Source organism: Schistocerca nitens, chromosome 3, assembly GCF_023898315.1.
Source record: "Schistocerca nitens isolate TAMUIC-IGC-003100 chromosome 3, iqSchNite1.1, whole genome shotgun sequence".
Classification (NCBI taxonomy): domain Eukaryota; kingdom Metazoa; phylum Arthropoda; class Insecta; order Orthoptera; family Acrididae; genus Schistocerca; species Schistocerca nitens.
In genome coordinates, this window is record NC_064616.1 from 486,133,151 (window position 1) to 486,159,213 (window position 26,063).

At 43.9% G+C, this 26,063-nt stretch overlaps 1 protein-coding gene across 1 annotated transcript in view; it reads left to right on the forward strand.

The window, feature by feature from the left end:
* Positions 1–26,063, forward strand: part of LOC126249632 (feline leukemia virus subgroup C receptor-related protein 2-like) — an 84,982-nt gene that overhangs the window by 32,039 nt on the left and 26,880 nt on the right. The window contains exons 4-5 of the mRNA XM_049951309.1: positions 21,176–21,396; positions 21,966–22,069. Of these exons, the coding sequence (XP_049807266.1) occupies positions 21,176–21,396; positions 21,966–22,069 (325 nt within the window). The remainder of the gene's footprint in view (positions 1–21,175; positions 21,397–21,965; positions 22,070–26,063) is intronic.

The window sequence follows — 26,063 nt, forward strand, 5'->3', positions numbered from 1 at the left end:
TATTACACAGGTGGCTGAGAATCTTACTTATCTGTTGAGAACAAGGTTTTAGTATTTTGCTGGAAATGCCATCAATTCCATGTGAGTTTTTGCTTTTAAGCAAGTTTATTATTTTCCTAATTTCAGAGGGAGAAGTGGGTGAGATTTCAATTGTATCAAATTGCATAGGTATGGCCTCTTCCATTACCAGCCTAGCATCTTCTAATGAACACCTGGATCCTACTATATCCACAACATTTAGAAAATGATTATTAAAAATATTTTCAACTTCTGACTTTTTGTTCGTAAAGTTTTCATTCAATTTGATGGTAATACTGTCTTCCTCTGCTCTTGGTTGACCTGTTTCTCTTTTAATAATATTCCAAATTGTTTTAATTTTATTATCAGAGTTGCTGATTTCAGACATGATACACATACTCCTGGATTTTTTAATAACTTTTCTTAATATAACACAGTAGTTTTTATAATTTTTGATAGTTTCTGGGTCACTACTCTTTCTTGCTGTCAGATACATTTCTCTTTTCCGGTTACAAGATATTTTTATACCCTTAGTAAGCCATGGTTTGTTACAAGGTTTCTTACGAGTATATTTAACTATTTTCTTGGGGAAGCAGTTTTCAAATGCATTTACAAAAATGTCACGAAATAAATTATATTTTAAATTGGCATCAGGTTCACGGTACACCTCATCCCAGTCTAACTGCTGTAGGCTTTCCCTGAAATTTGCAATTGTTAAATCGTTGACTGAACGTACTACTTTGGAGGACTGTTTAGTATTGCTGAATGGAGCTATGTCATATATTGTAACTAGCTGTGCACCATGATCAGAAAGACCATTCTCAACAGGCTGAGCATTTATCTGGTTAAACTTATCTTGGTCTATAAAGAAGTTATCTATCAGTGAGCTGCTATCCTTTACCACCCGAGTAGGAAAATCAATAACGGGTGTCAAATTGAAAGAACCGAGTAATACTTCAAGGTCATTTTTCCTATTACCCTCTTTCAGAGAATCTACATTGAAGTCCCCACAAATAATAATTCGCTTCCCCCTGTCTGACAGATAGCACAACAAGGAGTCCAAATTTTTCAGAAATAGATGAAAATTTCCTGATGGGGACCTATATACAGTTACAATTATAAATGTGCCTTTATTTAATTTAAGCTCACAGGCACATGCTTCTATATGTTTCTCTACACAAAACTTTTTTGTTTCTATACTTTTTGCACAATGATAACTTTTGACATATATGGCAACTCCTCCTTTCTCCATATTTTCTCTCATTACATGTGCAGAGAGCTTATATCCACTTACATTTACCTTATCCATATCAGTAACAATGTGATGCTCAGACAGGCATAGTATATCTATTTCATTCTCAGCTTCTAAATCTTCTAAACAAACCAGAAGCTCATCTACTTTATTCTTTAAACTCCCAATATTTTGATGAAATATACTTACATTATTTTTAATTATACTTTTATGAGAACCTTTCCTTATTCTAACATTTGCAGTACTCTCCTGTCTGAGTTTCTCATTGTGCTTAGGCCTAGTTACTATACCAGTGGTCACACGGTGTTCAGAGAGGCAGATTATGTCAACTGGGTTGGGTGACTTTAATTCATAAATGCAATTACCTAGGACTGAGATACAACTTGGTGGAGATAAAATTTCTGGTGATTGGTGAAAATTTATAATTGATAGCTGTGATTGGTGATCCAATGTGCTAGAATTGTGCTGTTTAATTTCTTTCCTAAAATGAAGATTTGTTTCAATCCTGACCTCTCGTAGAACTTGACATCTTTCTGTCTTACCTATCCTAAAAAAGGTGCTGCTCCAACACCTGTAACCACTGGTATTTTACCATTCATGGCAGTGCCTCCCCCCCTTAAATTTCCTGCTATTACCCCAGCCAGTTTCCCCTTCCCTTTCCTGTTGAGATGTAGGCCGTGCCTGGTATAGTCCCACCTACTGAGATAATCAACAGGAACCAAACCAATATGAGCCCCCGCACCTGACCCAAGCAGCCGTTCCAACTCCAAATTAACTCTCCCAACAGAAGAGTTCAAATGAGGCCGGTCATGGCGTTTCAGGACAGATACAAATTCAACATTGGTGTGTCTCGATGCCGACGCAATCTTTACCAGGTCACACTCTATACTGTACCCAGGATCTCTGTCGATGCTGTTCCCTGGCCCTCCCACAATAACCACGGTGTCTTCCCTGGTAAATCCTTTACAGAGTGAACCTAAATCCTCTGTCACCTGATCCAGACTAGCACTTGGTTTGAAAAAATTTGTGACCTGGTATTCTGGTCCTAATTCCTCCTGCAGAAGTTGGCCTACACCTCTGGCATGAGAACTGCCTAACAACAAAACTTTCTTCCTTTTCGATGTCTTTCCTACATTCTTTCTCAATTTCCTATTGAAAGTTTGTTGTGTCCTGTCTACACCTACCTCTGCTTGAGACTCATCAGTTTCTAACTGAAGCAACAGGTCAAACTTATTTTTGACATTCACCACAAAACTGTCAGACTTAGTTCTAGGCCTGTTCCTTCTGCTACCTGTTGCCACTTCCCACCTCTCTTTGCCCTTCTCCCTCCTTAACCTGTCCAGATCTTCCCTAGCCTGATCTACACTCCTGGAAATTGAAATAAGAACACCGTGAATTCATTGTCCCAGGAAGGGGAAACTTTATTGACACATTCCTGGGGTCAGATACATCACATGATCACACTGACAGAACCACAGGCACATAGACACAGGCAACAGAGCATGCACAATGTCGGCACTAGTACAGTGTATATCCACCTTTCGCAGCAATGCAAGCTGCTATTCTCCCATGGAGACGATCGTAGAGATGCTGGATGTAGTCCTGTGGAACGGCTTGCCATGCCATTTCCACCTGGCGCCTCAGTTGGACCAGCGTTCGTGCTGGACGTGCAGACCGCGTGAGACGACGCTTCATCCAGTCCCAAACATGCTCAATGGGGGACAGATCCGGAGATCTTGCTGGCCAGGGTAGTTGACTTACACCTTCTAGAGCACGTTGGGTGGCACGGGATACATGCGGACGTGCATTGTCCTGTTGGAACAGCAAGTTCCCTTGCCGGTCTAGGAATGGTAGAACGATGGGTTCGATGACGGTCTGGATGTACCGTGCACTATTCAGTGTCCCCTCGACGATCACCAGTGGTGTACGGCCAGTGTAGGAGATCGCTCCCCACACCATGATGCCGGGTGTTGGCCCTGTGTGCCTCGGTCGTATGCAGTCCTGATTGTGGCGCTCACCTGCACGGCGCCAAACACGCATACGACCATCATTGGCACCAAGGCAGAAGCGACTCTCATCGCTGAAGACGACACGTCTCCATTCGTCCCTCCATTCACGCCTGTCGCGACACCACTGGAGGCGGGCTGCACGATGTTGGGGCATGAGCGGAAGACGGCCTAACGGTGTGCGGGACCGTAGCCCAGCTTCATGGAGATGGTTGCGAATGGTCCTCGCCGATACCCCAGGAGCAACAGTGTCCCTAATTTGCTGGGAAGTGGCGGTGCGGTCCCCTACGGCACTGCGTAGGATCCTACGGTCTTGGCGTGCATCCGTGCGTCGCTGCGGTCCGGTCCCAGGTCGACGGGCACGTGCACCTTCCGCCGACCACTGGCGACAACATCGATGTACTGTGGAGACCTCACGCCCCACGTGTTGAGCAATTCGGCGGTACGTCCACCCAGCCTCCCGCATGCCCACTATACGCCCTCGCTCAAAGTCCGTCAACTGCACATACGGTTCACGTCCACGCTGTCGCAGCATGCTACCAGTGTTAAAGACTGCGATGGAGCTCCGTATGCCACGGCAAACTGGCTGACACTGACGGCGGCGGTGCACAAATGCTGCGCAGCTAGCGCCATTCGACGGCCAACACCGCGGTTCCTGGTGTGTCCGCTGTGCCGTGCGTGTGATCATTGCTTGTACAGCCCTCTCGCAGTGTCTGGAGCAAGTATGGTGGGTCTGACACACCGGTGTCAATGTGTTCTTTTTTCCATTTCCAGGAGTGTAGCTCAGCCTGAAGGGCAGCAATTTTCCCCTCCTGTTCCACTATCTTCCTATCTCTGCTGCAAATCCTACATAACCACTGTTGAGCCTGATCCACTTTCCCAACACCCACGCCACTGCAATCCCCCCAGTGAAAAAAACTACTACATCCATCACACCAAACCCCGGAACTAACAATTCTACGGCAAGTCAGGCACTTCTCACTCATGGCAAAAATAATACTTTAGCTAGAATAAATCAATTAAATTACCGAAAATCAAAAAAGACGTTACAAGAATTAAGCCTATTCACAAATGTATATAAGCAAGTTTCTGATTTAAAATTCCGCTGTTTTTCTGAGATCTGTATTAAAACAATGAAGGTATACGCTATTTATTATATATTTCACTCGATTGAATGAAAAAAAGGACAATTAAACGAGGTACTTTAACTTTGATTTTCCAAAAACGTTACGAGAATTAGGCCTATAAACAAATGTATATAGGGAAGTTTCTGATATAAAGTTACGCTGTTTTCTGAAATCTGTATTAAAACAATGAAGTTATACGCTATTTACGGTAGTTTACTTATTTGTTACCGAGAAACTAGTTAAATTACCGTGAAACAATAAACAAACACGTTTGCAAAATTTAAGCCTAAGCGCAACTTCGCGAAGTTACGATCTTTTCGTGTTTTCTGAAAAAATACGCAAAGAAAAGTCAAACCTTTAATGGCAAGACTAAACGATACACTAATGCACGTATTTAATTTGTTGTCGGCGTTAAACTAAATTATATTCCTGTCTAAATCACTTAACTTTCTGGAAATGGTTTCTGGCGTCACTTACTCGGCGGCCATCTTGGAACTCACCTGCTGATATTCTGCACTTGGCACATTGGATGGCTATACAGACAGCCTAGTGATGTGTATAGTGGTAGAGAAGCTACACTGCGGAATCACAGGTGACCTCATTGCGGCATTATCATCCATATGTTAAGCACCTCTGTGACACAGAAGAAGCATCTAAAACAAAAGCATGTGGTTGCACAGCGTCTAAGATTCAATACACTATAACGACCGCACAATTTCTGATTCGACTATGGATTTCGTCTCGATACATACCATAGTACGTAATTACATAATACATTCATGAAAAATTAAGTTACAGACTGCTGATTTGTCGGAGAGAGAACGTTTATGTAGCTGCAGAGAATGTAATGGTTCCACGTATCACGTGACTGGGATGTCAAAAGACGTTATATTGGGTATTTGTGTGACAGATGGGCGAAATATGGGCAAGATGTGCTATACCAAAGCATTTCCTTGTTGCGATATAGTGGGTAGCTGATGCATGGTATACTCTAATTCCGATCTCGCACAGACACGGGACCTTTCACGTGCAACCGTGTCAACGGTCTTAAATGAGTACCTCCATTCGTGTAAAACAGCTTGCGTCATATAAACTAGCCTGGACCGACCAATGCCGAAGATACAGGGTGCTGTCGACTAACAACGGTTTGACATGCAGCAGTATCGAACATCAGTCACCAGTTCAAAGGTGAGAGATCTGCCACATCTGGCTGCAACAACGGCTCTTATCCGGCTGGACATCAAGTCGATCCTTCTTTCCCGAAAATATTTTCCGGCCTCTGTTTTCTCCCTGTAACGTAATGCTTCTCAGGATGTTCTGAGTCACGAAGAGACGCGGCGCGTTGCCGCAAGAGATCCATTTCCCACTTAAGATTACTTTCTGTGGTACACAAGAATTGCTGATGATAGTAACAGTACTAGTTTACCGCCACCCAGAAGGAGGAACTTACCCCAGTTTTCATAACTAACAATAAGACAGCATCAAACCACATAAACTCAAAAAATCTAACAAGTACAAAATATGTTATCACAGCTGTGCTGTTCAAAACCAGCGACACTGTGATTTGCTGGAGTCCTCTAAAACAGCAGAAAATACCAAATTTAACGGAAGGGTAACAGGTTAAGCTTATCCACTATAGGTGTTTATTCAATATAAAACAGAAAACTGCGACAAATCATTTGCTTAAAATACACGTTTATCCCATAAACCGGTTCTGAACTTTTCAGGCTCATCTTCAGATGGTACACATGGAAGCTACATGACTATTTCACAGCGTGATACTGGGTACTGGCTCTGTGACAAGAAGAAACAGTAATAAACACATCAAAAAAAGTTTTGCGTCACCTCGGTTCCGAGAGTTCCAGAACCCGTACAAAAAATTGGAATAGAGATCAACATAAACATCATTTCCGCCCTTTTTATTGCTCATGAAAACCACAAATTGCATATTGTACCACCATACAGCGAGACCTTCAGAGGTGGAGGTCCAGATTGCTGTACACACCGGTACCTCTAATACCCAGTAGCACGTCCTCTTGCATTGATGCATGCCTGTATTCGTTGTGGCATACTATCCACAAGTTCATCAAGGCACTGTTGGTCCAGATTGTCCCACTCCTCAACGGCGATTCGGCGTAGATCCCTCAGAGTGGTTGGTGGGTCAATTCGTCTATAAACAGCCCTTTTCAATCTGTCCTAGGCATGTTCGATAGGGTTCATGTCTGGAGAACATGCTGGGCACTCTAGTCGAGCGATGTCGCTATCCTGAAGGAAGACATTCACAAGATGTGCACGATGGGGGCGCGAATTGTATTCGGAGAAGACGAATGTCTCGTCAATATGCTGCCTATGTGGTTGAACTATCGGTCGGAGGATGACATTCACGTATCGTATAGCCGTTACGGCGCCTTCCATGACCACCAGTGGCGTAAGTCGGCCCTACATAACTCCACCCCAAAACAGCAGGGAACCTCCACCTTGTTGCACTCGCTGGACAGTGCATTCAGCCTCACCGTGTTGTCTCCAAACACATCTCCGACGATTGTCTGGTTAAAGTCATGTGCAACACTCATCGGTGAAGAGAATGTGATGCCAATCCTGAGCCGTCCATTCAGCATATTGTTGGGCCCATTTGTACCGCGCTGCATGGTGTCGTGTTTGCAAAGATGGACCTCACCATGGACGTCGGGAGCATCATGCAGCATGCAGTATGCCCATCATGCAACCTATTGCGCACAGTTTGAGTCGTAACACGAAAAGCATTATTCAACATCGTGGCGTTGCTGTCAGGGTTCCTCCGAGTCATAATCCGTAGGTAGCTGTCATCCACTGCAGTAGTAGCCCTTGAGCAGCCTGAGCGAGACATGTCATCGACAGTTCTTGTCTCTCTGTATCTTCTACATCTCCGAACAACATCGCTTTGCTTCACTCCGAGACGCCTGGGCACATCCCTTTTTGAGAGCCCTTCCTGGCACGAAATAACAATGCGGACGCGATCGAACCGGGGTATTGACCGTCTAGGCATGTTTGAACTACAGACAACACGAGCCGTGTTCTTCCTTTCTGGTGGAATGACTAGAACTGATCGGCTGTCGGACTCCCTCCGTCTAATAGGCGCTGCTCTTGCATGGTTGTTTACATCTCTGGGCGTGATTAGTGACATCTCTGAATAGTCAAAGGGACTGTGTCTGTAATGCAATATCCACCGTCAACGTCTGTCTTCGGGAGTTCTGGGAACCTGGGCGATGCAAAACTTGTTTGATGTGTGGATTTTAATATATCGCCATGAGTAATGTTGATATGGTATTTGTAGCAAAAAATTAATTCTGTACTTACTGCGACAGTATGGGCGCCTTTGTATTAGTATCCATCTAGCTGCTTCCATTACAGATCATTTATTTTTCACTAGATATGAATATATATACAGATTGTCACAATACATTTCCAACATCCAGCATGTAATGTACAACTGGCGCTTGTTACAAAGATCCCTCCCTTTACATCCTATACATCCTAACTACATTTATGTCTATGTCACTAACCTTCCAAAGAATACATCTTGTACTATGAAGATAAATATCCAAGCCCTCTACTGTTAAAATAATTTAATACTCATATACATATTATCATGTTAGGTGCAATAAACCGAATTTGGTTGTATATTAAAATATTTTTCTATCTTGTTACAACAGAACCAGCACCTAGCATCACGTTATGAAATGTTCATTTAACTTTCGTGTACACAATCTGAATACCGGCCTGAAAAGTTTAAAGAAACTGGTTTATGAAATAATCGAATATTTTGAAAAAGTTACTGGCTTCAGTTTACTGTATTTGTGTAGAAGGATGACAGTTATTACTCTGAGAGAAAAACATGGCAGTTGGAGTAACCAAGTTGGTAGAATGGCACCAAATGCAATGGAAGGTCATTGGTAGAACAGTGTCAGATCAAACTCAGACAGCTGGTTAGATGTTCGTCCCATTGTTCACAGTGAGTGGCAATAATAGCTAAATGTAAACGGTTCAAATGTGTGTGAAATCTTATGGGACTTAACTGCTAAGGTCATCAGTCCCTAAGCTTACACACTACTTAACCTAAATTATCCTAAGGACAAACACACACACCAATGCCCGAGGGAGGACTCGAACCTCCGAAGGGATCAGCCGCACAATCCATGACTGCAGCGCCCTAGACCGCTCGGCTAATCCCACGCGGCAGCTAAATACAGATACGGAGCCTCTCTAAAATAGTAAAAGGGCTCGACGACCGACGTGTTAGGCTGAGAGATCTGAGAAATGACTATGGCGTGTATGCGGTGAATTATCTTCATTGAAAGGGGCGTTTACAGTGGCCACGTAAACATAACCACGCGACTTCAGAACAATAAGCGACGATACTCTTCTCGGTTTAGCGTGTAAAGTGATGGTGAATTTTGATTTGCTGCGAGAGTGGAACTCATAATTATCCAAAAGGCATCCGTGAAAGGAATGTTTTCGGAAGTGACATGATCTGTTTGTGGAGTGCCATGCGTATTGGTTAAGCGAAATTTTTCAGCTATGGGAAGATGACTAGTTGATCACGAGGAAAAACCAAAGAACACCGCGGCAGATTGGCCTGGAACGAGGAAACAATTTCACAGCGAAGGAATGAAATAAACGTGGGCACAAAATAAGGTCAAATGACGTTTCCAAGTACTTTGTGCAGCTCTTATAATGGAACAGTAACTATATCAAAAGTCCTGCATTTAAACGAAAACGTGCAGTGATTTCATAACAATGAAGACACCTCAACACATAGCGGTGAACCGCATTTGGTAAAATGTAAATTACATTTATTCCATTGCACATAGTCACAAGCTAAAAATAATTAGTATAATGAATAGTACAACTTCAGCACGCTCTCAGATGGCATGTTACTGCTTGCAGTGCACTTCTCCAAAGTTTTGCAGAACCGAGTGCAACTTTACAAAGCGTGGGAAATTTATTTACTATAGAGCTCGCTCATGAAAGTTAACAGCACAACAATTCAGGCTGAATGTGGTTTACTAATACACGGAGTAACAGCACTCTATAGCCTTGAAACATCCACTTTGATTACTTCAAAATATTCTATGTTTGAAGATAAATTTTAATTTAGAATTGTGGTTTTACTTTCATTTATGCCGTCTTATGTGCTCTACAATGCATTTTGGTTAAGTTTCATCGCATGCGAAGTACGAAATTTTGAGTTATTATTAACGGAAACCTGCAAGTAATTAAAATCACAATGTGGAGTTAAAAAACAAACCTGATAACCATAGCTCCGTACGTGCCCAGCAGAGTGGCTATCATTGCTAATATTTCCAGAGCAACGTGGTGTATTTGTAACGGCAGTGATTAACTGATGAGCACTGAGTGGTAGTACATCAGAAGTATGAATTTAGAAGCAAGTGAATCATCGATAGTTACCACCACAACAAAATGGGAGTAATAAAAGCTAAGCATCAAGAAAGAGATGTTCATCGTATGAAGGGTGTTGGGTACGATTGCACACTATCACTACATTTTCGTTACGCTTTTGTCGAAGAAGTAACGAAGGAAGTCAAAAAAATTTCAGACCAGAGAAACATGAAGAGGGACCTGCAACCTATGACTAACCGATGACGCCGTCCTGTACTAGAGGAGAGATATCGTAATCGATTGAATGAGCTGGTAAGGTAACTTGGCAGTCTTTCGGTTAAAGGTAAACAATTTAGGACATAGTAGTAAAGAGAGAAGACAGTGTTTAAATCTCATAATTAGGGTGATGGTAAAAGAAGCAGAAGTTATCATCTATCTAGGAATCTAAACCACAAAAAAAGAATAACAGAAGTAGATTCTTATAGGCAAAGAAACCTTATTTTCACAAATGCACGTTACCAGTACAAAATATGTACATGGAATTAAAGAAGACATTTCTGAGACTGCAGATCTGGAGTACAGGGTTACTCGCAACTAAAATATTGCATATGGGGAAACTGGCTAGGAATAGACTGGAAGCATTTATTGTTATTACTACAAAGTGAGCTGGAATGAAGCAATGAGATAAAGGACGAAACGAAGATGTACCACTAAGAACTAAAGAAGAATAAATTTATCAGAAGCACTTATAAGAAGAAAAGGCTGGCTCTAACACATTTAGGATAAATTAGGTTGAAAAAAAAAAAACAACAACAACAACAGCTCTGAGCACTATGGGACTTAACATCTGAGGTCATCAGTCCCCTAGAAACTTAGAACTACTTAAACCTAACCAACCTAAGGACATCACACACATTCATGCCGAGGCAGGATTCGAACATGCGACCGTAGCAGTCGCGAAGTTCCGGACTGAAGCGCCTAGAACCGCCCGGTCACCGCGGCCGGCTTTAGTTTGTCAGTGGAAGGGGAAACTCATTGTGAGAGACAAAGATTAAAATACATGAAACAGATTACTGAGGATGTTGCATGTAACAGATATGAAGATATCTAATGTGTGCTACAAATGGGAAGTGGTGGAGAATCACGTCAGTCACACTAAGAAAATTGAAACAGAAAAGAGGGATATTTGTGCCATTTAGATCCACGTCGTTTTGCTAAACTTCCTTCCTATTTCATTAAATAGGTATTTTTCATATGTATTTCAGCTTCGTCCAATACGTGTGAGATATTCAAGGACGTATACGACGGCAGGAGACTTGAACCAGAAAGAATGTTTTACTTCTCGCTTGTGACAGGCTAACCATTTCATGAAACTGTCGAGATAACTCTCCGTGACTGCTTTATGAAGTTCCTGGCAGACATTCCCCCGAAGGTCTTCTACATCTGTGTATCTACTCGACAAGAAGTTATGATGCTCATGGAGCAGAATAAGTTGTAATGCAGTTGGGGAAATTGTTTGGAACACCGACTCTGAATGCTTCCGTAGGCGCCATAATCTTCCTTATCTTGACGTCATTCTTCTTGCTCGAAATATACTTTCGAGGCCACAATATCGCTCTGCGGTCTATCTGTCGTAACGGTTCTCAAAATATACTTTCCATTGTTTTACGCGATGACTATGGCCTTGGACTGGTGTTCGAGAAGAGCAGAGTTCAGATCCCCTACCTGACATTTGTATTTAGGCAAGGAGTTACAGAAAATGTCGGAATGCTTACTCGAAAGCTCTAAAACTTCCTTCGTTCCGAGCGTACCCTTTAGGTATTAACAATATTCTTCTCCTTGTAAGACGTTTTCTATAGAGTGAAGCGGAATGCGTGGTTATCACACAAATATCGAACACCGTGATAGTGGACGGTGATATTAACGATTAAGGTCAAGAGCGTAACCAATATCGCACTTGAAGTGAAAAACCTAGACAGGCTTGTACACTCCTGGAAGTTGAAATAAGAACACCGTGAATTCATTGTCCCAGGAAGGGGAAACTTTATTGACACATTCCTGGGGTCAGATACATCACATGATCACACTGACAGAACCACAGGCACATAGACACAGGCAACAGAGCATGCACAATGTCGGCACTAGTACAGTGTATATCCACCTTTCGCAGCAATGCAAGCTGCTATTCTCCCATGGAGACGATCGTAGAGATGCTGGATTTAGTCCTGTGGAACGGCTTGCCATGCCATTTCCACCTGGCGCCTCAGTTGTACCAGCGTTCGTGCTGGACGTGCAGACCGCGTGAGACGACGCTTCATCCAGTCCCAAACATGCTCAATGGGGGACAGATCCGGAGATCTTGCTGGCCAGGGTAGTTGACTTACACCTTCTAGAGCACGTTGGGTGGCACGGGATACATGCGGACGTGCATTGTCCTGTTGGAACAGCAAGTTCCCTTGCCGGTCTAGGAATGGTAGAACGATGGGTTCGATGACGGTCTGGATGTACCGTGCACTATTCAGTGTCCCCTCGACGATCACCAGTGGTGTACGGCCAGTGTAGGAGATCGCTACCCACACCATGATGCCGGGTGTTGGCCCTGTGTGCCTCGGTCGTATGCAGTCCTGATTGTGGCGCTCACCTGCACGGCGCCAAACACGCATACGTCCATCATTGGCACCAAGGCAGAAGCGACTCTCATCGTTGAAGACGACACGTCTCCATTCGTCCCTCCATTCACGCCTGTCGCGACACCACTGGCGGCGGGCTGCACGATGTTGGGGCGTGAGCGGAAGACGGCCTAACGGTGTGCGGGACCGTAGCCCAGCTTCATGGAGACGGTTGCGAATGGTCCTCGCCGATACCCCAGGAGCAACAGTGTCCCTAATTTGCTGGGAAGTGGCGGTGCGGTCCCCTACGGCACTGCGTAGGATCCTACGGTCTTGGCGTGCATCCGTGCGTCGCTGCGGTCCGGTCCCAGGTCGACGGGCACGTGCACCTTCCGCCGACCACTGGCGACAACATCGATGTACTGTGGAGACCTCACGCCCCACGTGTTGAGCAATTCGGCGGTACGTCCACCCGGCCTCCCGCATGCCCACTATACGCCCTCGCTCAAAGTCCGTCAACTGCACATACGGTTCACGTCCACGCTGCCGCGGCATGCTACCAGTGTTAAAGACTGCGATGGAGCTCCGTATGCCACGGCAAACTGGCTGACACTGACGGCGGCGGTGCACAAATCCTGCGCAGCTAGCGCCATTCGACGGCCAACACCGCGGTTCCTGGTGTGTCCGCTGTGCCGTGCGTGTGATCATTGCTTGTACAGCCCTCTCGCAGTGTCCGGAGCAAGTATGGTGGGTCTGACACACCGGTGTCAATGTGTTCTTTTTTCCATTTCCAGGAGTGTAATATTTCTATCCGTTCCTGAAAAGTAATCTCGGTTATCGCTGGCAGCAATCAAGTCAGATAGTGGAAACATGAATATACAAAAGTTGTGGGGAGGTCAGTTTCTCAAGAAATATATTCAACTTCGTGGACGTGTCCCGGGAATTATGAGGTGTGTCAACCCTAAAGACGCAAAAGGTAGCTCTGTGAACGTCTCAGGGTATGAAACATAACTATATGGTATGTGTGACACTTTCATAGTAAACTGGACAATTCAGCTTCTTTAGCAGACGACACTGCTACGAGAAAGAAGAAGCGTCGATGTATGTGAGTAAACATTGCATATTACTTGCCTCCGAAAAGATGAAACGGATGCGGAACACAGGTACACAGCTATTTTTATACGTATCTTAATAGTAAAACGAATTCTGTGGTATACAAAGGACCTCATTGCAACGATTACCTCGGAAAGCTAGAGTGAGTGCAACTCCCTAAAATTACCACGTCTGCGGAAGGAATCCTCTGTGGCTGTAGGCAGCAGACCTCGCAGGCATTCGGATGCAGCAACTTACGAAGTTCCCTCAGGCAGCTTAACGCGGTTTCCGATTATAACTGCGACTGGGACCTGCTGCTTGACGTATCTCTACTGAAAGAAAAGAATCACGTGTCCTTCCTTCGTACAAACGCGTACAGCCACTCGCCAACAATTACGATTTTCACACAGAAACCGTTTTCACAATGTTTGCTTGAACTTTTTGTCGTACAGTTTCCTCCGTGTTAGTTTTCGATACTGTTATTATACACTCTGTATTTTAGTGATGAACAGCTGACGCCGGCCGCGGTGGTCTCGCGGTTCTAGGCGCGCAGTCAGGAACCGTGCGACTGCTACGGTCGCAGGTTCGAATCCTGCCTCGGGCATGGATGTGTGTGATGTCCTTAGGTTAGTTAGGTTTAAGTAGTTCTAAGTTCTAGAGGACTGATGACCACAGCAGTTGAGTCCCATAGTGCTCAGAGCCAACAGCTGATTAAAGAAGAAATACATGGTAAATATGACCCAGGTTACGCAAGCTATAACCGCATCCTTCACAGTCAAAATGACTGTAGGGTTTTTCTGCGTTATTGTATTAATCATATTGAGTTACGAAATAAGAAGTGATTATAAATGAGTAGCTTAGAATCCTCTGCTCAACTTACGTAGAATATATTGCCTATTTAAGGCCACAGAAACATGGTCTTTTCCGAATGCACTTCCGACCAAAAATTGATTCTGGCAGGTGAAGTCAGAGGTTTCTGTTCATCCTGCCTGTTGCGTTTCCTTGTGGTGATGTTTCCATAGGAACTTTCATCCACGAACACATATTTCTTTATTTCTAACCGAGATCCTTTATTTCGCCACATTAAGGGCTGAATTTCCAAAAACACTGAAACACATATTTTTTAATTTCTAACCGAGAAATCAAATACCAATTTTAATAGATGTAGCTTTTAGTAGTTCTTTAATAGTGATTTGGTTAAAAAAAACGTCCACACACTATTTCACAACCTTAGGGATTGGATTACCAAAAATGCTGAAACACTTATTTTTTTTACTTATGACTGAGAGGCCTAATACCAATTTTCACAGGTATAGCTTCAAAATTGCCTTTAAGCGACATACACTCCTGGAAATTGAAATAAGAACACCGTGAATTCATTGTCCCAGGAAGGGGAAACTTTATTGACACATTCCTGGGGTCAGATACATCACATGATCACACTGACAGAACCACAGGCACATAGACACAGGCAACAGAGCATGCACAATGTCGGCACTAGTACAGTGTATATCCACCTTTCGCAGCAATGCAGGCTGCTATTCTCCCATGGAGACGATCGTAGAGATGCTGGATGTAGTCCTGTGGAACGGCTTGCCATGCCATTTCCACCTGGCGCCTCAGTTGGACCAGCGTTCGTGCTGGACGTGCAGACCGCGTGAGACGACGCTTCATCCAGTCCCAAACATGCTCAATGGGGGACAGATCCGGAGATCTTGTTGGCCAGGGTAGTTGACTTACACCTTCTAGAGCACGTTGGGTGGCACGGGATACATGCGGACGTGCATTGTCCTGTTGGAACAGCAAGTTCCCTTGCCGGTCTAGCAATGGTAGAACGATGGGTTCGATGACGGTTTGGATGTACCGTGCACTATTCAGTGTCCCCTCGACGATCACCAGTGGTGTACGGCCAGTGTAGGAGATCGCTCCCCACACCATGATGCCGGGTGTTGGCCCTGTGTGCCTCGGTCGTATGCAGTCCTGATTGTGGCGCTCACCTGCACGGCGCCAAACACGCATACGACCATCATTGGCACCAAGGCAGAAGCGACTCTCATCGCTGAAGACGACACGTCTCCTTTCGTCCCTCCATTCACGCCTGTCGCGACACCACTGGAGGCGGGCTGCACGATGTTGGGGCGTGAGCGGAAGACGGCCTAACGGTGTGCGGGACCGTAGCCCAGCTTCATGGAGACGGTTGCGAATGGTCCTCGCCGATACCCCAGGAGCAACAGTGTCCCTAATTTGCTGGGAAGTGGCGGTGCGGTCCCCTACGGCACTGCGTAGGATCCTACGGTCTTGGCGTGCATCCGTGCGTCGCTGCGGTCCGGTCCCAGGTCGACGGGCACGTGCACCTTCCGCCGACCACTGGCGACAACATCGATGTACTGTGGAGACCTCACGCCCCACGTGTTGAGCAATTCGGCGGTACGTCCACCCGGCCTCCCGCATGCCCACTATACGCCCTCGCTCAAAGTCCGTCAACTGCACATACGGTTCACGTCCACGCTGTCGCAGCATGCTACCAGTGTTAAAGACTGCGATGGAGCTCCGTATGCCACGGCAAACTGGCTGACACTGACGGCGGCGGTGCACAAATGCTGCGCAGCTAGCGCCATTCGACGGCCAACACCGCGGTTCCTGGTGTGTCCGCTGTGCCGTGCGTGTGATCATTGCTTGTACAGCCCTCTCGCAGTGTCCGGAGCAAGTATGGTGGGTCTGACACACCGGTGTCAATGTGTTCTTTTTTCCATTTCCAGGAGTGTATTTTCGAAAACGTTCCAACCCCGGTTTTCTTTATCCCCTTAAGGGTGAAATTCCTAAAACTTCCTTCTTAAATGATGCTTACGGTATAACTTTAACACCCTCAGCAAACTTCAAGTTTCTCTCCGTAGCCTTTTGGTCTTGGTGATGATGAGTAAGTGAATTAGGCATGACATTTCCTTTTACATATAATTATATTTTTATTGCAAGTGATTATCTATATTCTACTTGCAAGGAATACAGGTACCCGAAAAACTTTGTAATTTGTAAAAATATTTGCCTGTTTATATATCAAAACAACACTAAACGAATTGCATCATACATAAGGAGTGGTGTGTCACGGCCTCCTGCAGACTTACCGGTTGTTCGTTTGAAAATAATTCGAAAGTAGAGAACGTTTTCCATTTGTAACACTTGTGGCAAAGCATTGCTCTCATCAAAAACACTATACCTACAACGAGACAACAAATTCGCTATTCCCAAGACGACACCTGGAGGAAACGTTTCCAAATTGCTAGCGAGAGGGTTGCTGACAAGACTCTCACCTGGAACACTCTTCTGTAGCAGTGTCGCCAACGGATGCGTATGCAGTGCTTCTCTGCCCGAATATAAACAGTAGGAATCTAAATAACGGAAAAAAGTAATCATGGAATTTGGCCACGAAGGGAAGGAAACATTGTGGCATAAGCTTCCTGATCAACATGCGAAACCCCCGCTCTGCCTCCCTCTCCCTCGCTATTAAAAGAGCATGAGAAACGATGCTAGTTAATTATCTATCTAGATCTCTCCCCTGGCAAAGTCCAAGAAGGGAAGCACGTGATAGTAAGTTCAGCTCTAGAACCCATTCAATTTTAACTGAATCAAATCCGCGACTCGACGGGCTCAAATGGCTCTGAGCACTATGGGACTCAACTGCTGTGGTCATTAGTCCCCTAGAACTTAGAACTACTTAAACCTAACTAACCTAAGGACATCACACACATCCATGCCCGCGGCAGGATTCGAACCTGCGACCGTAGCAGTCGCACGGTTCCGGACTGCGCGCCTAGAACCGCGAGACCACCGCGGCCGGCCGCGACTCGACACCAGTGATTGCATTCATACTTGGAATATAAATAAAGTTGTGCAGCTGTGCCTGCCACAGTAGCCAGGTAGAACCTAACTGAAATTATTAAAGGTTCGCGATTCTTAACGACCTATACCGCTGGTGTTGCCCGTAAATCTCACCATCACTAAAATGTGAAGGCGCTGGCTTCGGGAAATGCTGATGGCTTGCTAAGCGCGGCTGCGTAGACACTTCTGCTGCATCGCCCTCAGACGAGTTCTGACACAATAGTATGGTAGAGAAGTTTCCACCTAGAGCGTCGTGACCGCGAAGTGCCCCAGCTGCGTGCGGAACCAAAGTATCTCTACCGAGTGTACGACGCGAAGTGACTTGTTGCAAACAGAGGCCGAAGTGTCCCCTCTGGCAGCAGAACCTGAAGTCACTCTGCTCAGAGCAAAATGCGAAGTGAAGATAAAATCGCAGAGCGCGTCATTACTGAGGACGTTTCCCGCGTCTCAAGCAGAAAGTAACATTTTTGTTCCGCCAATGAAAAGTTTGAGCAGACGCCACTGTACTCCCAACTAGGTAGGAAAGTTCGCCTCCGTAGCGTAGCGGTAGCGTTTCCACCTACCACACAAGGGGCTCGGGAACGATTCCCGGCAGGGGACTGGGTGTTGTGTGTCTTTCATCATCATTGACAAGCAAGTAGCCGAAGTGGCGTAAACTAAAAAGGACTTGCCATACGGCGGCTGAACTCCCCTGCATGGGGCCTCCCAGCCAACAATACCACACGATCATTTCATTTTTAGGTAGGAAAAATGCCGCCCTTCCTGTGAAGTGTACAGAAACCCCTCTACCAGAAACTTACGCGTAAATAATACTCCATACAATCCAGAAGTCTTATATTTGGCGCCTTTTAAGTGTTGTTTTTTAGCATAGGAACGTATAATGAGAAAAAAGAAAAGTGAAAAATGTTGAGTTAGATGCTGAACAGGCGGCGAAGCCTGTGTCCGTCATTTCGAGGGACTGCTCGTGTCTTAGAAAGCTTTTAGATCGATATCTCCCCTGGAAAGTGTACGTGAGCGACAATGCCGAACTCTTTCCGATTTAAACTATTACTAAGTGCAAGGCGGCAACTGTCTATAGCAAAACGCGTCCGCGACGGAGACGCTGCATCTGTTGGATGACATCAAAACGGAAACTGAATGGACTGGGGCGGTGACGGTCAGGCATTTTATGACTTCGAAGATGACACCCCGTAGTGAGTCACCGACCCAAAAAAAAAAGAGTCATTGCCAACTTACTTGCAGGAGCAAGGGCCAAATCCTACCTGCTGTGATGTAGTGAACTGACCAAGTATTTTGCTGGCAGAAGTTTCACTTTATGGCTCTGTCCCAACAGTCGGAAAAGCGGTTCTCATTTTGTTCCTATATGCCGTTTTGAGTAAACTAACAACTCTAAAAATGACCGCCTCGGTAGCTGCGTGGTAGCTGGTATTGTTCATGACATAGAAAATCTTTGGTTCGCATTGTAAGCTGGTAATACCCTTTGACTTGTAAGGCACTGTGTTTCTACATCTCTACAACCTCTGGACTGTGTGTGTTGTCGTTTCGTGTTTCTGTGGCACATAATGATGAAAATGTATGTACATGACGTCAGTCAGGATTCTTATAGCTCGACCACCTTACAAATAACTTTGTTATTGTTTTAACATATATAACTGAAGTGCTAGATTACAACAAAAAGTAGCAAATTATACCTTATTTGCATCGAAATGAAGTCCAAAACAGACGATTTGCTACACCCAGCCAATGACATTGGAAGTAAATAAAGGTGGCTGTCACACATAATTAGTTTAATTTTTCTTCTATAAACCTCTGTAGATTGAAGACCCAGATTCTCGGAAGTTTCTATGAACAGCGATAAATTTCTTCAAGTTACAATGACGCCTGTTTTGAAAGTTTTCTATTTCTATTCATTCGATTTTCGGGGTACAACATGCTGTTGTATCACACATTATGAGCCTTGAGTAAAAGTTCCTTTAATGACTAATGCTCCATATTCGACAATCAGATACAAACAATAAACGTTGGTAAACCACAGCGTGGACAAATCACAGACTATTATGCATTGATTTTCAGCATCCTAAGGCCGATAGTCATGAAACATTGGCAGTTTACGAAGACGTGCCTCGCATGCATAACTCATGAAACACCACGAAAAGCCGGAAGGGGTGGCCGAGCGGTTCTAGGCGCTACAGTCTGGAACCGCGCGACCGCTACGGTCGCAAGTTCGAATCCTGCCTCGGGCATGGATGTGTGTGATGTCCTTAAGTTAGTTAGGTTTAAGTAGTTCTAAGTTTTAGGTGACTGATGACCTCAGATGTTAGGTCCCATAGTGCTCAGAGCCATTTGAACCATTTTGAACCACGAAAAAGGTAAAATATTCATTTCCGACTATTGTTTCTTAATCTTAGAATGCTCAATTTAGGATGTTCTACAGACTGTATATTTTTAAACCTACAGGTTTGGCGTAACATATATGACGTTAAATCGTTGGTATTTTAATATCAGTGTACACTTGAGTTATGAGATGTCAGTATGCCGCAGCATACACGTAGATATGATCATGATGTTTTGAGATAAGGAACCAATGATCGGAAAAGAATATTGTAGGCTGTATGAGAATGTGAATGAACAATGCAGTTGTAATGTGTCCACGGCGGAGTTTACCACTGTATATAGTTAATGACTGGGTGTCGAAAATGAAGAATTAATCGCTATAGAAACTTCCACACATGCATTTAATATATGCTGCAGCTGTATGTAGAACCTGGGAAGCATAACGAACGTGAAGAGAGAAGCTTTGAAATAGGCGTCAACCTAATTATCGAGAAATTTAGCGCCTTTGACAGAAACGTATGAGTAGCTAATAGTTAATAAAAGTTCGAAAAATATATGGGTTTATCTTCTTGCGCGAGAAATGTACAGTACGAAGAGCATAATGCGAAAGATACTGGTGGAGCACGAATTACGCCCCTGTCTGGAAAATCAGTCATATAAGAAATCGAGCAAAATGATTTTGAATCCAAAGTTTTGTCAATGGATTACGCAGTTGCAATACATGCAATGAAATCATCAGTCATCACTTCGAACCCATGCTATGATCATACGTTATTCCTGTAAGGTGTAGGAACTTTATATCAATAAAAATTAAGTATTCATGATTTGCATTTTTCTGCTACCAGTCACGTTTATTTATTTTATGTTAAATTAACCTAAAATAAATAAATGGGATTCCTAGAAGAAAAATACAAATATTTCTTCTGCGCTGTGCTATTGTGTCTGAACGTGGCCATGACCACTTTGTGAATGAAAATGTGCGATTTGTTGGTGTCGACACAGACTATACTATGTGTCTACAAGGAATGGTTTGCCACTCGTCACCGTGTAACATGTCATAAGAACACTAGTCGTAAAAAGATCACAAGCGACAGGAAATGGAGATGGCTGTGACGACTCGTCAATCACAACCCGTCAGAAATGGATGGTGTCTGAATGCTCGTCCAACTCAACAAGTTCCCGAGCGAACGTGGAGAGAGAAAACTGCATGCAGTAGATATTTAGAGTCGAGTACCTCGCAAAGACAATTATTCACAGCGGCACGTAAAATTAGACTTCTTCCATTAACCAAACTACATGGAAACTGGACAGGTATGGGGCGGTCCCACGAGTTGTCATTTTGCCTTAATTTCAGATTACACAAGGCATCGAGTACACGAACAAAATTGTGGCCGTACTGCAACCTTTACCGAGGGCAGAGGCGCGGTTTCATGGTATTAGCTTCATATTTACTCGGGTCACTATCTTGTTTGTGGCGCTTAGTTTTCCAGGACAAGCCGAAGACGCCGCCGAGCGCGGCCGTGGCGGCGCGGGAGGAAGTACCTGCGGGGGAGGAGGGCCCCGACCTGAGCACGATGGCCGTTGTTCGCCGCCTGATGCGCTCTGTGCCCTTCCTGCTCGTCGTGCTCTCCTTCAGTCTCGTCCTACTCGCCTTCAACGCCATCGCCACGCTGCTCAACCCGCTCATCCTGAAGTACTTTCCGGTAAGTCCCCAGCAGTGCACTCACTCCCTGCGCTGCTCCCACTCCCGCCAGAACACGCCGGCTGAAGTCAGGTAGCATCACGTCGTTTCCAGATTGGATAGTTCTCTCTGCAGCGGTGTCCTGAAATTTCCATTTCCTCACGGGACTCGGACCCGGAACCTTGTCTTTGTGGAGCAATGTTATTACCGACTGAGCTAACCAGGCACAATTCAGGACCTGCTTTCACTGCCTTACTACCTCTCTCCTACCTTCCAAACGTCACAAGAGAGGGTGGGATAAGAATCTCTTGTCCAAGCCTAACATTAGCATCCGACATTTCCACCTGCCACACACAATGTTGCCGTTGCTTAATTTTTGTTAACGTGCCGTTAGGTTACGGTTGTTCCTTTGCATTAAGCACGAATGTGCAACTGAACTACTGCTCTGTGTCTTAAGTAGCTGAGGCCTTAAACTCTTAACTTGCTTTTCTAAATGTAATTTACATGTGATATTGTCTGCAGTGCAACTGTATTATATGTTAACCAATTTAAAGAATTTAATTTTTAACAGAATTGTCTTGCTTTTTCTAGGGCGGAGAGGCATTTGCTGGACGCGTTGGACTGCTTTTCGTAGTCTCAGGAACTGTTGGTGGGGTCATCAGTGGATATATTTTGGATAAAACACACAAATTCAAGTGAGTATTTACTGTCAGCATCGATCTACATGACTGGTTATGTACGCAAATCGCTACAATGATCAGCCAAACCGTTATAAACCACACTCGTGATAGCGTGGTTGCCACACAGAACCGCTTCACTTCGTCACAGGGCGAATCTCAAAATTCTTAGTTTGTAGCTAGGTGGTGGCAAGTGTCCACGGACACATTAGACGCACGCTATTTACATACTTCGGATAACTCTCGAAGACATCGTCATTGCGTTCAGTAAGTCTGGTATCTATCTAGTTTGGCGGTGTGAATCTCACCTGAAACTCCTCGACGTGGGCCTCTAACCATAGTAGCATAGTTATTGACTTCTTAGGCGGAGACGTTATTCTCCTGGAAGAAAACACAATATTCACTGGGAGATACGCTTGATTAGTACTGATATTGAACTAGTTCACTGTTTTCGTAATGTCTTGGAACGACTGTAGGCGCTTGTCTCCCTTGGGACAACTCTGCAACCATCGAACCATGTATTATCATGGTCAAAAGTATCCGAACTACCTGAATTGCATTTCTCCTGATTCTCATGCAGCCCACATAACGTAACTGTCTTGCAGATCTTCTAATCTCTTTTCGGTACAATCGCTTGACTGCACAAAATGGTTACCACAAATAACCACTATAAAACATTGCTCTGTATTACAATAACTCCAGGTGTAAATCAATACCACATAACTAAAAATATCAGAACACCCGAGACAGTCCTTAACGCTTGTATACTCACATTTATTACAAGAAGTGACATTTTTAAACTTTTACAACTCTCATTAGTATCTGACTCAAACAATGCCAGCAACTCTTGAAACATCAATTATTCCGTAATCCGTACTCAAAACTACATTGTTTTGTGAATAAGACATTTTCAAGAATATCTGGACTTCCAAATCTCTGTGATTACCCGAAACATTCTTGCTCTCTCAAAGGTTTACCAACCATTAATTAACCATCGTTCACTAAGAGAGAACTTCTGCATAAACTGAATAATGAACTAACCAGTTACAAAAACCATGATTAACAACGTCACATGTTCCATCAAAACTTCACTATCAACAACGTATCACCAGTAATTTCACTATCTTCTTGATGGCATGTTAATCTATGTACGAGGGTTGCTCAGAAAATAATGCACCGCATTTTTTTTCTCAGCCGAAAACAATGCCACGAATGCGAAACGTCACGTAAGAATTATTTGAAGGCTCCTGAGTGAGCTCGCCAAGTTTCCGTCACTTCCGACAGATAGCGTACGTAGCTGCAGGATAGTTTCAAAACTGTGTCTGTAGGTGATGCACATTACAAGCAACGTGCCGTCATTGAATTTATCACTGCAGATAACGAAACTGTGGGGAATATTCACAAGCGCTTGTGCAAAGTCTATGGAGCATCTGCTATCGACGGAAGTACAGTTAGTCGCTGGGCACGGAGTGTGAGGTCATCAGAAGGCGGTTCGGCGGAGCTCCACGATTTGCAGCGGTCGGGGAGATCGTCCACAACAGTCACACCTGACATGTTGCAGCGAGCTGATATTGTCATTCGCCATTAAAGGATGCCACTCATGGAACACATATTGAGGACGATGAGGAGGTGATTGACACAGTGAAGCACTGGCTCCACCGCCAGGACAAGGATTGTTGACGGCAGGGCATACATGCCCTTGTTTCGCGCCGGAGGAAGACCATAGAACTGGACGTGTGTGTAAATAAAACACCATTCTTTCGTGTGTGTAATTCTCATTATGTTCAGTAAAGAACTGTTGAAGAAAAAATATGCGGTGCATTACTTTCTGGCCAACCCCCGTATAGTTCAAAAAACACCTATCGCACTTGTTATCTAACACAAAGTGACAGAAAAAAGTTATTAAGGAGCATGTAGCTGTGGATATGTTTTAACTTTAAATGACATGATGAACAGTTTTGTTCTGGATATGGAGTGAGATGAAATACTAACTAAGCAAAATATTCGTACCTGATCGAGATTCGATCACATCACTGATCGTCATTGATGACTAGCTTTAAAGAGACTGATATAATATGTTTTTAGCCAGTATTAGTTAACATATCTGAACTTTAAATTACACAACGGAAAGTTTTGTAATGGATCGAGACGAATATCCAGAAACTGTTAACTAACAAGGAAAGATGTTAAATATGGTTTCAGTCCCAAATAACAAACCTGAAATGACGTAATGTTTTGTTGGATGGCGATTCGAGCCCAGCATCGAGTCCGATTGTTATGTAAGCACAGTCATGTTCCAGATATCGAATTTTCTTAGCAGCAGCCAGATTTTTGGAACTGCAATGACGATAAAAATAAATAATATTTGCTTCCCCGGGATTCGAACCCGGAATGTATGGCCGTTATTTTGAGCCACGAATGGACATTAAATGTAGATTTTTTTCACAAGAAGCGAGATGAACGTATGTCTGAACTGGAAGTGACGTGACGAAGAGTACAGTGATGACTGGGAGTCTAACGCTACACATATCATTGTTTACTACACGCGAAGACACGTTAACTATCGAATTCTTTTTCACCAGTATCTAGGAGTGGCATGTTTCAAGATGGAATGACGTGACGAAAAGATCTGTGTCTCTATGTGAGTCGACTTTCTCTTTATCTGGTTGCTTTTCGCTAGAAGCTTCTGATATTTAAAATATAATTATCTGTTTATCTCAGTATCAGAGTAACAATTTCTTCTGAAAGTAATTTTTAAACGATTGAGCTCTTCCTCCAAGTACTGTGGCTCACATATTTTTCCAGTCCAGTACACAAACGTATTAATTACTCCTGTTTTGTGCTCTGGAGGATGCTGACTAGAATTTTTGTGGCGGTATCTGTCAATGTAGAGGGCTATCTTTAGGTCTTGTAGCCTAAAATTCCGCCAGTTCTCCCATTTATTTGTAGTACCATTTCAAAAGTATCCGGAAGATCTGAATTGCGTTCTATCAAATTTGCATGCAACGCACATAGTGTAGCTTCCTTGAAGGCACTCTGTTCCCTTTTCGGTACAGTGCTATAGAAAACGAGTACTTTGTTCTGTATGAAAGAGAGAGATGCAAATCAATACCACAAAATGGAAATATCAGTAAGATCGTTATTACAGATGATACAGTCTTTAAATGTTCTAAACTCAAATTTATTACAATAAATGGCATTTCAAAAGACTATTCTCACATTAAATTACATGACGAAAATTTTTGTATTGGTCCATGACCCGGGACTCTTATCCAGCGACTGTTGTCCCAGTTAACCAACCACAAAATATCTTACATATACTTTCAGTCATTGGTAACAATGTGTGAGCATGTTAAATCTTGAAATGGCATGATGCAAGTTGCGGATTGTTGACTTGTCACAATTTAATATTAGACATAGACTTCTTCCCCCAGTACTGAGTTCACAGACTGAAATGACGAGACAAAAAAAAAATTGCCACCGGTATTCGATCTCTCACTTGTCGGCATTCATTCTCTGGCCACGAATAGACGTTAAATATCGCTTTCTCTCACCGTAGTGAGATGTGTATGTCTCTGAAACGGAATGAATGTCACAAAAGTTCGGCGCTGACTGGAAGTCTAATCCCACACCTATCATTGTTCTTGACTACACACAAAGGGACGTTAACTACCGAATTATTTTTCACTCTTAGCTAGGAGTGACATGTTTGAAACTGAAATGATGTAGCGAAAAGCTCTGTGTTCGACTGAAAGTCGAAACAGGCACCTATGGGTATGGTTGACAAAGCACAGGAAACGTTAAAAGTCATAATAATTTTTCACCTGCTGTTTGATGTGCATATGGTATAGCTTGAAATGATATGAGGAAAACTTTTGTTCTGGACGACCTGTATAGAGGCTCTGGACCTTCCTGTTACATTGGTTTCTTTCTGTCTTAAACAGTCTGCAAACTGGAAGCCTCATTCAACAGACACCTTTCACTTTTACTGACAAAGCATCACCACCTGTTA